This window comes from Melanerpes formicivorus, unplaced genomic scaffold (genome assembly GCF_026170545.1).
Source record: "Melanerpes formicivorus ecotype bairdi unplaced genomic scaffold, bMelFor1.0.p_v2 SCAF_3, whole genome shotgun sequence".
NCBI classification, from domain to species: Eukaryota; Metazoa; Chordata; class Aves; order Piciformes; family Picidae; genus Melanerpes; species Melanerpes formicivorus.
Window position 1 is genome coordinate 4,639,582 of NW_027142355.1, and position 17,591 is coordinate 4,657,172.

Below are 17,591 nucleotides of genomic sequence, written 5' to 3' on the forward strand. Positions count from 1 at the left end.
CTATAACTCTTTTACATATAACACTTCCTTCTTGTAGTACACATGCTGCTACATGCACATATACATTCTAAATGAGATCTCCAGTTTAGGTTTGTGAATACATTTGCATGTCTGAATTTCAATGGCAGGATACCAGAGTGACATGTAAAGTCTATTATAGTTTAATGAATGACTTGTATAAAGTGTGAAAGTATAAAAATTTGTGATTATGCAACATCAGAGATTCTCATTTACCCAATGAGAATTCAGACTTGACCTTCACTTTGTCCTGTGTTCTGTGACTATTATGACAGAGTCTTTCATAACATGATTGAAAATGGATTTCTTTCCCAAAGTAGCTCAAGTGCAACTGATGGAACAACAACTGAGCAAATTTCTGTAGCCTTTGTTATGTCCAAGATGGAGACGGATGATTACAAAGAGAATTTCTGGACCCACATCCCTAAGTCTGTGCAGTGGATATTGACAAAATTCTACGTATGAACACCTAAGTGAAAAAGAAACATTTAATTTGTACATCTCATTTTCTTTAGCTCAAGTTGCAGCACCTCACCCCCTCAAAAGTGTGATAGAAAAATATTAAGAACACCAAGTCCAACAAAACAAATCTAGAAAGTGCTGGAGTTAAGGGAAGCAATTTGTGAAAAGAAACTTTCTAGTTTTAAAAAAGCTGAAATGTAAAAAATGTTCTCAGCTCCAAGACAGAAAGGGAACAGAGGCAAGGTCAGAAAGCAAGCAAACCATTAGTGACATTTATTCAACTTGTAAACCTGGATTTAAATCTTTGCTCTGCCAGATACAAAGCAATATTTCCTTAAACATGACTCATTGTTCAGCTGAGGACCTACTAACTAGTCTTCAGTAGATCCCCAGTCCACTCAGGATACAAGCCAATTTCCAAACCTATCAGTCTCTGGACTCATCTCCAGCCTTTGTTTATAAACTCTATCTGCAGTGCTGATGGAATCCTGATTACAAGGCAAAAGAAGAAAATTTTAAATACTTTAATGTCCGTCCTCTTAAAAATCCAGGGCCTACTTAAATAAGACTACCACATCACAGTATCACCAAGGTTGGAAGAGACCTCAAAGATCATCGAGTCCAACCTGTCACCACCGACCTCATGACTAAACCACTACAAGCTTTACCACCAACAGAACCTTCACCTTGGACTTCCAGAGGGCAAACTTCAGCCTGTTTAAGAAACGTACTTGTAAAGTTCCCTGGGTAGCAGCCCTCATGAACCAAGGGGTTCAGGAGGGTTGGACCTACTTCAAACAGGAGCTCTTGAAGGCACAGGAACTGGCAGTTCCCACATGCCGAAAGGCAAGCCAGCGGGGAAGGCGACCGGCCTGGATGAGCAAGCAGCTCCTGGAGGACTGAAGGGGCAAAAAAAGGCTGTATCACCTTTGGAAGGAGGGGAAGGCTTCTTGAGGTAAGTTCAAGGAAGTTGTTAGATTATGTAGGAATAAAATTAGGGAGGCAAAGGCCCAGCTGGAACTGAAGCTGGCCACCTCTGTCAAAGACAATAAAAAGCATTTTTACAAATACATTAACACTAAAAAGAAGGGCAAGAAGAACCTCCACTCCTTATTGGACCTGGAGGGGAACACGGTGACTGAAGATGAGGAGAAGGCTGAGGTCCTGAACACCTTCCTTGCCTCAATTTTTAACAGCAAGGCAGGAGTTCAGGACGAGTGGCCTCCTGAGCTGGGCGATGGGGTCGGGGAGCAGTGTAGTAGCCCTGGTAATCCATGAGGAATTAGTTTGAGACCTGCTGAGCCACTTGGACACTCACAAGTCCATGGGACCGGATGGGATCCATCCTAGAGTGCTGAGAGAGCTGGAAGATGAGCTGACCAAGAGGCTCTCCATCATTTTCCTCCAGTCCTGGCTCACTGGTGAGGTCCCAGGTGACTGGAAACTGGCCAATGTGGTCCCCATCCACAAGAAGGGTCGGATGGAGGAACCCAGAAACTACAGGCCAGTCAGCCTGACCTCAGTGCCAGGGAAAGTGATGGAGCAGATTATCCTGGCAGCAATAACTGCGCACCTGAGGGATGGCCAAGCGCTCAGGTCCAGCCAGCATGGATTTACGAAGGGCAGGTCCTGCCTCTCCAACCTGATCTCCTTCTATGATCAGGTGACCCGCCTGGTGGATGTGGGGAAGCCTGTGAATGTGGTCTACCTGGACTTCAGCAAGGCCTTTGACACCGTCCCCCACAGCAAACTGCTGGCTAAGCTGTCAGCCTGTGGCTTGGACCACTACACTTTGTGCTGGGTTAGGAACTGGCTGGAGGGCCGGGCCCAGAGAGTGGTGGTGAATGGTGCCACATCCAGCTGGCAGCCAGGCACCAGTGGTGTCCCCCAGGGATCAGTGCTGGGCCCTGTCCTCTTCAACATCTTCATTGATGATCTGGATGAGGGGGTCAAGTCAGTCATCAGCAAGTTTGCAGATGACACCAAGTTAGGAGCAAATGTTAGCCAGTTAGAGGGTTGAAAGGCTCTGCAGAGGGACCTCGACCGACTGGACAGATGGGCAGAGTCCAATGGAATGGCACTTAACAAGTCCAAGTGCCAGGTGCTGCACTTTGGCCACAACAACCCCATGCAGAGCTACAGGCTGGGGTCACAGTGGCTGGAGAGCTCCCAGAGAGGGACCTGAGGGTACTGATCAACAGCTGCCTGAATATGAGCCAGCAGTGTGCCCAGGTGGCCAAGAAGGCCAATGGCATCCTGGCCTGCATTGGGAATAGTGTGGCCAGCAGGAGCAGGGAAGTCATTGTGCTCCTGTACTCTGCACTGGTTAGGCGGCACCTTGAGTACTGTGTCCAGTTCTGGGCCCTTCAGTTTAAGAAGGACATCGAAACACTTGAACGTGTCCAGAGAAGGGCAACAAGGCTGGGGAGAGGCCTTGAGCACAAGCCCTATGAGGAGAGGCTGAGGGAGCTGGGATTGTTTAGCCTGGAGAAGAGGAGGCTCAGGGGAGACCTCATTGCCCTCTACAACTACCTGAAGGGAGGTTGTAGCCAGGAAGGGGTTGGTCTCTTCTCCCAGGCAACCAGCACCGGAACAAGGGGACACAGTCTCAAGCTGTGCCAGGGGAGGCTTAGGCTTGAGGTGAGGAGAAAGTTCTTCACTGAGCGAGTTGTTCGTCATTGGAATGGGCTGCCCAGGGAGGTGGTTGAGTCATCATCCCTGGAGGCATTCAAGAGGACATTGGACGTGGCACTTGGGGCTGTGGTTTAGATACTGGGATATGAGGTATGTGTCGATAGGTTGGACTCGATGATCCTCGAGGTCTCTTCCAATCTTGGTTATACTGTGATACTGTGATACTGTGAAATCAGCTTCTGAAATCAAACCAGGTTTGCAGCCAGGCAACAACCAAATTTGCTCCATGCACAGCTTTGTGTAGATCTTAAACCCAGAAAATAAAGGTATACCAGAGAAGTTCTAGCACATCTGCCTGTGGACACAACTAGAGATCCTTACACTACAAATGAGTATTACCGAAACTCCACGTACAGACTGTATGGTTGGTTTTGTTCCAGCATCACTGTTAAAATGCTGTTATATGGCAAAGAGATTACAATCTTTAGTATCAATTACATAAGGAAGATGTGAGGTTCTTAGCATAGATGCAGAGACAGTTAATATGAAAATATTTATGTATTTAATAACATATACAACTTGTTGTGTGGTGCTTGGGAATTTACTCTTCCTCATGTGCTCTGGTACCAGTTTCATTACTAACAGCTCTGTTCATCCTGCACTGCCTGCAGGAATGCCTTTATGACTTCCACATGAGAACACTTCCTTTGTCTAACTACATTCAATAAACTGTCATGCAAGTACAACCATAGATGCCATACACAAAATCCATAAACCTTCTCCATGAGGACAGAAGTTAAATCTGCTGACTGGCTCAGGAGGACTCATCCTTAGACTCTGTGCCTGAAGTTTATTTCAAACTACTCAAGCAGTAAGACATCTTTTCTTCATGAAAATTAAAGCAGTACAGTATCTAGTCGTGTATTAACTGCATTCAAATATGAAACTATTAAGTTCCTGCATGAATTTCAGTTTCTGTGTTCCCATGAGAAGTTGGAAACTCCTTGGACTCAATGTTGAAGGATGAGAAACCACAAGATAACACAGGAGCCACCTGGGCTGGCTAAACGAGTAACCATGGCAGTCCTACCAGTGACCAGTGAAAACCCTGAGACAAGTTTGTTAACCAATTACAGGCGGACACACTAACAACAGAGAGGCAACATATGAGTTGCTTGCTGGAATAAATGGAGTCTTTTGTCCTTCTCTATACTCTGCTTGCATTTTATCTTTGTCGCTCTGACCATCACCTATCCCTATCCCTATTCCTATCCAGCAACACTGAAAACTTGATCTTTGGAAATAAAGTAGCTGGAAAACATGCTTCTGCACACTCAGTTGACTTCCTCTAACCCATCTGTTTGAACTAGAATAATCTCAGTAAATAATTTCAAGAGGAAAACTGCTGCAATCCAGTTTAATTTTCCCACTTATTGTCTGTTTGCCTCTTTCTTAAATTAAAAAAACCAAACCAACAGCCACCTAATTTTAAATACTGCATATGAAGAATTAGGAGAGAGAAATGCTTGCCTGAACATTTTGAAATGGGTTCTTGTCGCTGTAGAATTCACTGAAGTACGTGAAATCATCTATGCTAAGCTGAAAAACAAAGAAAGTAGATTGGTGAAAAGGAGCCATGGCAGCTCATTTAGGTACAGACTTGTACTCAGCATTAGTGAGACAAAAGGAATTAATGTTACATACCGTATCTTGCAAGAACAAGATGAGGTTTCTGGAATTCTGAGTGAAAACGGGTTGCAAGATTTCAGTCAGCTCCTGTGCTGAGACAATATGTCCTTCATGCAAAGCAGTGTCTGGATTCCACTGTAATCTGCAAAGAAATAGCTTTTTTTCTGTAAAATTTGCTGCCAATTATGACACTTCTTTCTTTCAACAGGCAGCAGCAGCAGGTAATGATATCATCTTTGGATTAATATCGGGTTTACAATTCAGTTTGCTTTCATTCTACTCAAAAGAACTTGTCCATTTATGCCCATATTACATTAACTGTTACAGCAGGAACAAAATTGGTCCAATCAGGATAACTCTCTCTCTCTCTCTGCTTTCTTGTTTGTGTACAACAGCACAAAAAAAAGGTATAGGTACTAAGTGAAATGAAGAGGAATACACTGAAAGCCTTCAGAGAAAATTCCCAGAGAGAATCCCAAATCCCAGAAAAACTTGTTACAAGTTGTCATAAACCAATATGTTTTCCAACACTTTTATTATGCAAAAGTGGCTTTTTGGCATCACTGTAAACATTTTGTTCTCTCCTAAGGTTTTCACGATGGAGGAACCATTCTGCCAAACTGGCTCAGAAAGGGCCCCTTCCCAGAAGCGAGGAGCTCTTCTGAACAGAGGGGCTCAGGACACAAAGAAAAACTTATGATATGGGGAGAGAAATAGCTCACATACTTAGTTTTGCTGCTACAAAAGGTAGTAGGTGTTTTGATGAAGGTAAAATTGTCACTCCATAGAAAGCTCAGAGCTGAGACAAAACAGTGTAGCCCTGCAGTACAGGAGAGGAGAGGAGAGGAGACTCGAGGAGAGGAGACTCGAGGAGAGGAGAGGAGACTCGAGGAGAGGAGACTCGAGGAGAGGAGACTCGAGGAGAGGAGACTCGAGGAGAGGAGACTCGAGGAGAGGAGACTCGAGGAGAGGAGAGGAGACTCGAGGAGACTCGAGGAGAGGAGAGGAGAGGAGACTCGAGGAGAGGAGACTCGAGGAGAGGAGAGGAGACTCGAGGAGAGGAGACTCGAGGAGAGGAGACTCGAGGAGAGGAGACTCGAGGAGAGGAGACTCGAGGAGAGGAGACTCGAGGAGAGGAGACTCGAGGAGAGGAGACTCGAGGAGACTCGAGGAGACTCGAGGAGAGGAGAGGAGAGGAGACTCGAGGAGAGGAGAGGAGAGGAGAGGAGAGGAGAGGAGAGGAGAGGAGAGGAGAGGAGAGGAGAGGAGAGGAGAGGAGAGGAGAGGAGAGGAGAGGAGAGGAGAGGAGAGGAGAGGAGAGGAGAGGAGAGGAGAGGAGAGGAGAGGAGAGGAGAGGAGAGGAGAGGAGAGGAGAGGAGAGGAGAGGAGAGGAGAGGAGAGGAGAGGAGAGGAGAGGAGAGGAGAGGAGAGGAGAGGAGAGGAGAGGAGAGGAGAGGAGAGGAGAGGAGAGGAGAGGAGAGGAGGGGAGAGAGAATTAACCAGGTTGAAAAAGACCTCCGAAATCACCGAGTCCAACCTATCATTCAACACTATCTAATCAACTGAACCATGGCACAAAGCACCCCATCAAGTCTCTTCCTAAACACCTCCAGTGATGCTGACTGCACCACCTCCCTGGGCAGCACATTCTAATGGCCAATTACTCTCTGTGAAGAACTTATTCCTAACATCCAGCTTGAGACTGTGTCCTGTTGTTCTGGTGCTGGTTGCCTGGGAGAAGAGACCAACCCCCTCCTGGCTACAACCTCCCTTCGGGTAGTTGTAGACAGCAATAAGGTCTCCCCTGAGCCTCCTCTTCTCCAGGCTAAGCAACCCCAACCTTACTGTGCAAGAATGACTTTTTTTTTTCCTTTTTTTTTTTTTTTTTTTTTTTTTTTTTGTCGGTGCACTTGCAAGTACCATTTGCTATTTTCCTAGTTTCAGTCAGCATCTTCACTTCTTTCTTAATTTGTGCTTGGAAATCTACCTTAACTTGTATTTATGAAGCCAAACAACTTAGAAATTCTAACAGATGTGCCTGAATTTTTCAGAAAACTCAAACCTTGCAACTTCAAATATTTAAGTACAATCTTTAAAAATAAGGTACTGTAAACTATAAAATCTCTTAGAGGTTGTGAATGACTATTCAGGAACTGATTTTTGTACTGACTTCATGCACTGTGTGGCCACACCAAAATACTTATGATATTAAAGGAAAAGTAGACAGATTAAATTAAGAGGTGTTAAAAAATAGCTTGTGCAAAAGAAAACAATTAATATCTTATAGAATCATAGAATCAACAAGGTTGGAAAAGACCTCAAAGATCATCAAGTCCAACCTGTCACCCCAGACCTCATGACTAGACCATGGCACCAAGTCCCATGTCCAATCCCTTCTTGAACACCTCCAGATACAGCGACTGCACCAAGTCCCTGGGTAGCCCATTCCAAGGGCTAACAACTCTCTGTGAAGAACTTTCTCCTTTCTCCTCATCTAGGCATATTTATTTTAAAAGCTAACTAAACAGATCTGGGTTATGCCTAATATTTAAAAATATAAGATTTTGAGAGGGTTTTGGGGAATTAAAATTAATAATAAAATGTAATAGACGCACTTGAAGCAAAAGAGTTATTTGCAGCAGCTCAATGTCAAAGGTTTCGGTTATGAACTCAAAACCTTAGAAATGTAATGAGCCTGTTTTAAAGCAAACTTGCTTCTGAGGTTCCCTGTTCCTTAAAGCAAGTTTGGCTAGACATCTAGCCATGAAAAACTGCTTTTGTGAGACCTTTTGTCTTCTAACCAGTCAACTTTATTAACTCCAGCATCATACTAGAAACTTTAATCTCCATTGGTTAGTTAATAATCTATTATAATGCAGTGATTGCCTAATACTTGTATTCACCATATTATACAGGCATTTATTTTGCTTCCTTTAAATAGTTGGCTGAACATTATGCATGACTATAGGCAAGGCTACACCTTTCACTGAGTGGGCTGCTACTGTCATCTCGCTGCAACAATGTTCTCCATCAGTGTTCAGACAAGGAAATACATAGTATCATAGTATCATAGTATCATAGTATCAGTCAGGGTTGGAAGGGACCACAAAGATCATCTAGTTCCAACCACCCTGCCATGGGCAGGGACACCCCACACTAGATCAGGCTGGCCAAAGCCACATCCAGCCTGGTCTTAAACACCTCCGGGGTCGGTGCCCCAACCACCTCCCTGAACAACCCATTCCAGGGCTTCAACACTCTCATGGTGAAGAACTTCTTCCTCACATCCAGCTGAATCTCCAGCTTCATTCCATTCCCCCTAATCCTATCACTACCTGAGATCCTGAGAAGTCCCTCCCCAGGCTTCTTGTAGGCCCCCTTCAGATACTGGAAGGCCACAATTAGGTCACTTCAGAGCCTTCTCTTCTCCAGACTGAACAGCCCCAACTCTTTCAGTCTGTCCTCATAGGAGAGGTGCTCCAGCCCTCTGATCATCCTTGTGGCTCTTCTCTGGACACGTTCCAGCACCTCCATATCCCTTTTGTAATAGGGGCTCCAGAACTGGACACAGTACTCCAGGTGGGGTCTCACCAGAGCTGAGTAGAGGGGGAGAATCACCTCCCTTGCCCTGCTGGCCACACTTCTCCTGATGCAGCCCAGGATCTGATTTGCTTTCTGGGCTGCAAGTGCACATTGAGAGCTCATGTTGAGCTTCTTGCCCACCAGCACCCCCAAGTATCTCTCCTCAGGGATGCTTTCCAGCCTAGCTGGCTTATTGTGAATTGCAGAGTGAAACAGATACATCTGACTGCCCCAGACACTGCATCATGGGTACACTGATGGTGTGCTTTACTCAATGCAATGATCTGGTCCATTCCTTTGAAGTCTGCACTGAAAGCGGTAAGCAAGAAATCAGTGAAGTTCACCATAGGATGCACACAATGTGCACAGAAGCCCAGTGTCATGTAGTCATCTGCATGCCAGATGCAACAGAATTAACGTCCCTGTAAAAACATCCTGGGGTCATCAGCCCTGGAGTCTCACAATGAGGAGCATTTCTGCTAATGCATGTGCTTTTGGAGGAAACTTAAAACTCAACGGCTTTCTCTTTTCTCCTACAGCCAGATTATGCTGAGAAAGATTGCCTTATTTTGCTTCTTTTTTGTCCCTAACAGCTCTGGCATGCCATTAAGTGTCCTTTCTAGGCAGATAGAAGCAAAGATTTCAAGGTTTCTTATATCTGGACCCTCAGAAGGGTAGATGGAAAAAAAAACCAGGACTTCTATCACCATAACTTGTGAGCTTACATTATTGCTCTGTAGCTGGCTTCTCAACTCTTTCCTACAAGTTATTTCTGAGAGTTGCCTCTTTCAATCATCTTGTGATTATCATATAAGAAATAATATTTTCTCCTGTGATCACTGGAAATAAACACAGCTAGCTACATGGTAGCACACAGTATCTCCTAAGTCCAATAAAGTTACAGCTAAAACTTTCCATTGTATCCTTTTTATACTCCCCCTTCCTCCAATAGATTTTTCAGTAAATTCCTTGCAGTTCTAGGAAAAACTGGCAATGCACTATTTGGCATTAACAACTTCTCAAAGTGTCTTATAAGCTGGATTTGCCAGAAAATGATTTTTTCCCCCATATAAGCATAGCATAAATGAAAGCAGTAATATATTTTCAATAATTGTATGTAAAAATGATTTCTGTAACACAAGGGTGAAAATACAAAAGCTGATTTTAATGAATTTATTTATTCAAGCTCCCTCTCTGTGGAGGAAAACAAATTCCTTTGATTATTGGTTGAAAATGGCTAAATCAAGTTCCTGCTCTGTATTGTATGCAAGGGGAACACTCTCCTTCTTCAAAAGGCAGCCAGGAGATGTTAGTTTAAAGCTTAATAGAAGATAAAGATCAATTTTTCTAGACCAAATTTAGCTAGAGAATGTCCACTGATACTTCAGTACTCCTTTGTGAAAAGCAGGACACTGTGACCTACTGAGCTATTCCCACCCCATCTTTTCTCAGACTTCAATGGAGGAAGATTATAGTTTGATAGAAAACATTCTTTTTTTCTCTTAGAGATCTGCATTTTTATTTTGAGAGAAAAGAGTTCTTTGATTTACTTTTCTTCCTGTAAGGATTTATACTGTGTCCAGTTCTGGGCCCCTCAGTTCAGGAAGGATGTTGACTTGCTGGAATATGTCCAGAGAACGGCAACAAAGTTGGTGAGGGGCTTGGAGCACAAGCCCTGTGAGGAGAGGCTGAGGGAGCTGGGGTTGCTTAGCCTGGAGAAGAGGAGGCTCAGGGGAGACGTTCTTGCTCTCTACACCTACCTGAAGGGAGGTTGTGGACAGGTGGGGGTTGGTCTCTTCTCCCAGGCAATCAGCACCAGAACAAGAGGACACAGTCTCAAGCTGCACCAGGGGAGGTTTAGACTGGATGTTTGGAGGAAATTCTACACAGAGAGAGTGATTGCCCATTGGAATGGGCTGCCCAGGGAGGTGGTGGAGTCACCATCATTGGAGGGGTTTAGGAGGAGACTGGATGGGGTGCTTGGTGCCATGGTTTAGTTGATTAGGTGGTGTTGGATGATAGGTTGGACTCGATGATCTTGAAGGTCTCTTCCAACCTATATTATTATTACTATTATTATTATTATTATCATTATCATTATCATTATTATTATTATTATTATCAATGTTCCCTTATGTTTTGCACACTAAATGTATTTATCAGTGGCAGGTTCCATCTGTATCTGACATCTAACATTATTTCAATAGCATGATAACAGTGCATTAAAAAGACAGTTTAAAGTGTTACATTCTTCTAAGAAATAAAGCGCAGAGTTAAGGGTTAGAAACCAAAGCTGCTGTTAATGTTATTTTAAAGAACAGCACAAATCTTTCTAGTTGCTTCATTGAATTTCACCAGAACTAGTTTCTTGCCCTGCAACAGCTCTACCTTTCAAAAGTGAAAATGTCATAGGAGGTGGAACACCTCTTCCAGAAAATGTTCCATTCTAACCTTGAAACTGGTTTAATCAGGGTAGTGGCATCCTGATTTTCTTGTTCTAGATTTGTATGAACCTGAACAGTCTGCAGCAGAACAAGTTGCTACTTGCATCTGGGTGGAAAGTTTGCTTTTATGACTAGCCAGGATTAACTGATAAGACTTAGCTTATATTGGCAACAGGTGTGGTGTTTATATAAACTAGGAAGTAGGACAAAGGAACCACTGATCTTTTCTTACAAACATAGGATCACTTTTATCCTAAGAACAACTCTTTCCAACATTTAATTTGCTTTTAAATGCAGACCTTTAGTACTCATACACATGCCTGTGTTATCTACAAGTGAACTAAGTACTCTGACTACCAAAAAAAAAAAAAAAAAAGCCTTGATGTTGAGACATCCATTTATTTCTTTCAGGGGGGAAAAAATGTTACCAGATGAAACCATATCAAAATTTTCAAATTTCATATGCTGTGACTCCCTAAGGACTGGAGGCTCAGTTTGTGGAAATACTTAATAGAGGGGTAGACATATGTCAAAGCTATTATTAATTACTGCTGGGGAAAGAATACAAGGTCCAGGCTATGTGTGAAAGAAACAAAACCAAAACCTCCTGCCTGTCTGTTTTCCATGTCTCTCAACATGACAGCACAACATGTGAAAAAGCAGAGAAGTAGTGTGATTGTTTGTATGGCATACACATGGAGAAAGAGTCCCTGAAGAAGAAAGAAAAGAGGAAGGGAAGGGAAGGGAAGGGAAGGGAAGGGAAGGGAAGGGAAGGGAAGGGAAGGGAAGGGAAGGGAAGGGAAGGGAAGGGAAGGGAAGGGAAGGGAAGGGAAGGGAAGGGAAGGGAAGGGAAGGGAAGGGAAGGGAAGGGAAGGGAAGGGAAGGGAAGGGAAGGGAAGGGAAGGGAAGGGAAGGGAAGGGAAGGGAAGAGGAGGGGAGGGAAGGGGAGGGAAGGCAAGGCGAGGCAAGGCAAAAGAAGAAAAGGAAAGGAATTAACAAGATTAAGCTCTCAGATTTAAATTTTAATAATCTTGCCTTAAGACAAAAGGCTTACACTGGGATAGATGAGAACAGAATCCACTCTAATCTCTTCCTAGTGAAGGCTAGATAGTTCACAGTGTCTGAAATGTGTTGAAGAATGGCTCAAAGCCTCATGAAAAGTAGAGTGAATCCAGCACATCTAGCTAAAAAGGATTATTACTTCCCAAGAAGCCACTGGTTTGATTCCTTTCTCAGTTTACAGAAGAATAAAACACAAATATCACTCTGGGAATTTAAAGCAATAGAGACAGAAAAGAATCAAGCCCCATGAATTCAGACCTGACAAGAGCTGACGACTAAAGGGAGTTCAGAAGCAAATCTGCTCCTGCCCAAGATTCACTGCTTGGTCGTGCCAACAAAGGTACCCAACAGGACTCCCTGACACTAGGGGCCCTTTTATTCATCCTTGGAGCACAAGAGAGGGTTAACCTGTGCATCAAGGATATTCACAGTATTAGAAAGCATTTTATAGTCATTAAATCAGCCAGAGGAATTATGACATGCATTACACACTCTTGGTCCTATGGATTATTTGTATTAGACAAATGAATAAACACCCAGATGAGATCAGGCCTGTTGAACTAGATCCAGTACATATGTGCTTGCAGAGCATATGAGGTGAAGTAATTTGCTCAGGCCAAAGCACACCTTAGGCAAACCTAGAGTTCTTGTCATCTTCCTGCCCAGAATAGGAGCTTGCCTTTAGCCTTTCTAAACAGTCCTGTGATATCACAATCTCCTGTATTTTGGGGCAGTACTTCCTAGATGAAAACAAAGTGTATGCCCTGCAGAAACAGCTTTGTGAATGAATGATGCATTGTCCACTTACAACTTCACATATCCAGTACCCCACCTGAAGCTACTGCATTGCCCAAACTGTTGTGTTTCTTGAAATCCCAAGTAATTCTATAAAATCCTTAAAGTCTGCATGAATAAAATCCCTGTTTGGAAAAAAAGAGGCCTATATCTGGCTCTTCCAAAGCAGGTTCAAAGTCTAACTTCTTAAGTGTGTGCAAACCCTGAATTTCTTGTGTCTCTTTGGATCTATCAAGAATGCCTTATGTTGTGCTTTTAAGTCATGAAATCTGTAACAGTGGAGTTCAGGGTTGCCTTAGGGTGAATAAAGCATATCTGCTTCAGACTTGAAGAATATGGAATCTATTTACTTCTTACTGCTCATCTTAGAACACTAGAATAAAAATGGGTAAATTAATCTGTTAGGTTGTTTGGTTGCTGAAAAGCAAATTTATGTATCGGGAAATTTTGTTGCCCAAAAGTTGTTTATCACAATTGCTGATATGAAATATATTCTGCATACACACACAGAGAGAGCGATAGCAGAAAGAGAGATTCTCTCCTATTAGGTTGCTTACCTCTGAGCTGACCAAAGAAGCATTGGCACATGGTCCACTGACAGAGACATTTTGAGCAGCACAGTGAGGGTGCACAGCAGCGATGATAGAGCAGTGGAGCAGAGCTGCGGCATGACTCCAGGCAACTGCATCTGTAACTGGCCAGCCGCAAAGGAAAGTCTGAGTGTATGCACAGCTGCACTTCCTGGTTCAGCAGCAGCTATCCAGATTCAGCCAGGCTGCTTGGGTGAGGTTGCTCCCTAACAGCACTGGATATTTTCAAAACATGAACTTCCTTAGCTTGCAGTTGGGAGTTACATGCATCTTTAATGGCTTTTACATTCGTGTTTTAAGCAGCTCATAAAACTCGCCTCAGAGAGACTTCTCTAACATTCTAGTAGATAATCCTCTCTGCACACAGGCTGTAGTACAAGGGAGCGTCATGGAGTCCAAATTCCTGTCCTGCTGTTTTCTAACTTCTTGGTAACTGCAGGGTGATAAGAGTTATTCAACCTCAAAATGGAGTTTATAGAAAAGTTTCCCATACTGCACAAAATGTATTCTGCAGAACTTCTATCTTCTTCCTCTGCTACATATTATCGTGTCCCTCAGATTCGTTCTTTCGCATGTACTGAAAGCTGGTGTCACACATTTGGGTGTTGACAGGTTTGAAATCTGCAGTAAATCTACCCATTGCAGATTCCAGCAAGAAGGAAGAAAGTGAGAAAATGGAACATTTGGAGTCTATCCACTGAAACACAGAATTGTTCTGCTATCTTTTGCTCGGTGTAATGTTGTCCCAAAGATGAAAAAAATATCAAGTCAGGAGCAAATTATAATGACTTAAGAACCTGACATGACTTCAGTATTTCACAAGTATCATGCAAGATCAAAATAGTCATAGAGAATTTCTTCAGGCTGGGAAGCAAATTCCTCTGGCATACTTTTTTGCTCTTGCCAAGATCCAAGCTGTTTCTAAACCTTGTGACTACATTAAGCGGCAGCAGTCACTCAGCACATGTTCAGCACAGGGCACAGACGCCTCTTCAGAATCAGAACAAGATGTTGGATAATGCACAAAAGAAATTGTTAGCTATGTTGAAACAAGTTCTGAGAAAGGAAAAATAAGGAAGCATGAGGAAAATTGTAAGAGAAGATATAAACAGATGTCAGAGGAAATGCAGTTCTGAATTTGAGCAAATGTAGCTTGAGTAGTTAAATCTATTTGCCTTAACTCATACTGTTACATAGCTGTTATTTAATATAAGGCAATTTGTTCATCATTTCAATCTGAAATCAATTTCTGAGACAAAAAGAATAATTTTGAGGGAAGCAATAAAGCCATCTACATGTTCCTTCTCCATGTTATCATTGCATAACACTGAATTTAACTCTTTAATTGCATTCTTTCCTCTTTTTCTCAGAGATGTTAGATATCCTCCATCTCTCTTCTTCACAAGCCAGTGTTTGTTTGTTTGTTTGTTTGTTTGTTTAAGGGTGTGTACAGGTAAGACAGCAACCCCGAGCACAAAGAAAGGGGTAGAACTGGCACACTCCAAGGGAGACTTCAGTATGTATTAGAATAGCTCAGTCAACACAAACAAAATACTTTGGAATTCTCAAAGTGGTTCACTTAACCAGAATGCAGGTGATCTGATTTTTCACATAACTGTCCAGAACAACCTGGCCAGTTTTTGTGAGCATGTCCCACCCACAAAGCCAGCAGGTTGTAAGTCTGTCATCTTCTTACAATTAACCTTCATATGAGAAATGAAGATGGTCAGCATTTTGTAAATCAAGGGTGCACAATGTGGCTGAGCCCAGAATACTAAAGGAATTGTGGAATTTCCAGCAAAGCTTTCAATTTTGCTGAAGCTGCTAATTTGCATTGCAGTTGGCAGCCCAGAGAAATAGTGCTTTATTACTATAGTGCTAGTTCATTAAGCCCGTGTTTACCCAGACTGTGATTCTTTTCATTCTTTAGCTCACACAATGCAAAGATCTTTGCTTTGTGAAACAGTGCAAGGAAGCAGTGTGTGTCACTGTTCTTCTGACTTGTGACAGTGAAGAGTAAGGTAATTGTGGGTCACCTCCATTACTAGCAGATTTGATAAACAAGTTCAACGCTGAGGGCTTCCACACCAGAATAACCCCTCAGCAGTCTGATCTGAATGCATGGAAGTCAAGACCAACAAAGGCATAATGTTGTACAGTTAAGTGTTTTAACCTGACAAGAACTTCATCACAACAGAAAAATTATTTCTTACTTAACATTTGACAATTCTATACTTTCTAAATAGGTAACTAGTACTGAACTCTGTTATTACAGAGCTTTTTCACAGGGCTAAAACATTTACATAAGCTTGAGAATTCCACTGCTGGCATGTGCAACTTCTTTTACAACTTTGTACTCAGATGCTGACATGCTCAGATGCATACAAAAAAACTTCCAACTGAAAACAAACTAAATTTTCCAATTTTCCTTTTTAATATTTCTCCACAAACCCAGTTCAGGAAGAACTGAAGTGAAGAAAGATTTGCACAAAAGAAATAAAAACTGTTCTATTAAGATAGACTTCATTGTGCCTGTCTTGGTAAATTTGGCTCACAAGTATATCTGCATACATTTTCTCATTTTCCTTTTTCCTTTTTTTGTCCCTTCACTCCTAAAAATAAAGACTTTTTACCATGGGATAAGGAAAAGATACACCTATTGCAAAGCGATTTTTCCAAACAAATTCAATTCTTTCATTTAAACAAAATAAGCACAAGCCCTGTGAGGAGAGGCTGAGGGAGTTGGGGTTGTTTAGCCTGGAGAAGAGGAGGCTCAGGCGAGACCTTATTGCTGTCTACAACAACCTGAAGGGAGGTTATATACAGGCTGGTCTCTTCTCCCAGGCAACCAGCACCAGAACAAGACGACACAGTCTCAAGCTGTACCGGGGAAGTCTAGGCTCGAGGTGAGGAGAAAGTTCTGCACAGAGAGAGTCGTTCGCCATTGGAATGTGCTGCCCGGGTAGGTGGTGGAGTCACCATCCCTGGAGGTGTTCAAGAGGGGATTGGACATGGCACTTGGTGCCATGGCTTAGTCATGAGGTCTGTGGTGACAGGTTGGACTTGATGATCTTTGAGGTCTCTTCCAACCTTGGTTATTCTGTGATTCTGTGTGATTCTGTGAGGTAAGACTACAGTGGTGATCTCAAATTGAGGTGCTGCAGCAGCTCCAATGAAGGGCAACAAAGGTTGTGAAGTGTCTAGAGTACGAGTCTTACAAGAAGCAGCTGAGGAAACTGGAGTGGTTTAGCCTGGAGAAAAGCAAGTTCAGTGAAGACCTTATCACTCTCTACAACTACCTGAAAGGAGGTTGTAGCAAGGTGGGGGGTCAATGTCCTCTCCCAAGTAAGAAGAGATAGGAAAATAGATATGGCCTTGAGTTGTGCCAAGAGAGTTTTAGACTGGATATTAGGAAGTATTTCTCCACTGAAAAGGTTGTCAAGCATTGGAACAGCTGTCCAGGGAAGTGGTTGAGTCAATATCCCTGGAGATATTAAAAAAAAAAAGTGTAGCTGGGGTGATTAGGGACATGGGTTAGATGCAGATTTGGCAGTGGGAGGTTAACAGCTGGACTCTTAAGGATTCTAAGATTATATGGTTCTTTTATTTGTGAGCAGAAACCTAAAACTTTTGGTTGATGTCTGCTGGTATACACAGAAGCACACAGAGTTTACTGCTGCATTTTCCACAGGGCTTTTTCCTTGAAAACCCTGAACTCGAATCCAGGTTTAGAAATTCATGAACATGAAGATATTTTAAATCCCACACAAACTCAAAATACTGAAATCCAGTGTGTAATCATTATGAAACTGCAATGAAGAGGAAAAAAATAAAACCACCTTCCATTACAATGTATTTCCACTTAACTAAAATAATTTTATTAGGAGAAGCTATAGTATTGGCATACCACATGCTTAGATTCTACTCCTAGAGTGGATCAAATCTGGATTTATACATGCCTTCTACAAATGCATGCCTATCACATGCTACATATTCTTTACCCTGTCAAATCTGAAAGATTCAAGAGGGGATTGGAAATGGCACTTGGTGCCACGGTTTAGTAGTCATGAGGTCTTGGGTGTCAGGTTGGACTTGATGATCCTTGAGGTCTTTTCCAACCTTATTGATTCTATGACTCTATGATTCTATATATGGCTCATACAAAACAATCAGAGAGAAAAGATCAAATGATAGATGCTTAATCTCTCGTTTTAAAAAATCCTCTCAATTTCAGAATTCTGCATTTTTGATGCAAAAATGTTGAAAATGCCAGATTGGTGTGGGATGAGGGTAAATTTAGGACTATAATCAGGCT

General features: G+C 42.7%; 1 protein-coding gene across 2 annotated transcripts in view; it reads right to left on the bottom strand.

The window, feature by feature from the left end:
• ATP6AP1 (ATPase H+ transporting accessory protein 1) overlaps positions 1–13,356 on the bottom strand; it is a 60,549-nt gene extending 47,193 nt beyond the window's left edge. The window contains exons 1-3 of one of the 2 annotated variants that reach the window (XM_068165391.1): positions 13,244–13,356; positions 4,819–4,945; positions 4,645–4,713 (exon numbers count right to left, since the gene is read on the bottom strand). In XM_068165391.1, the coding sequence (XP_068021492.1) occupies positions 4,645–4,713; positions 4,819–4,945; positions 13,244–13,356 (309 nt within the window). The remainder of the gene's footprint in view (positions 1–4,644; positions 4,714–4,818; positions 4,946–13,243) is intronic. The other variant, XM_068165401.1, reaches the window with a different exon arrangement.
• Positions 13,357–17,591: the final 4,235 nt, after the last annotated feature.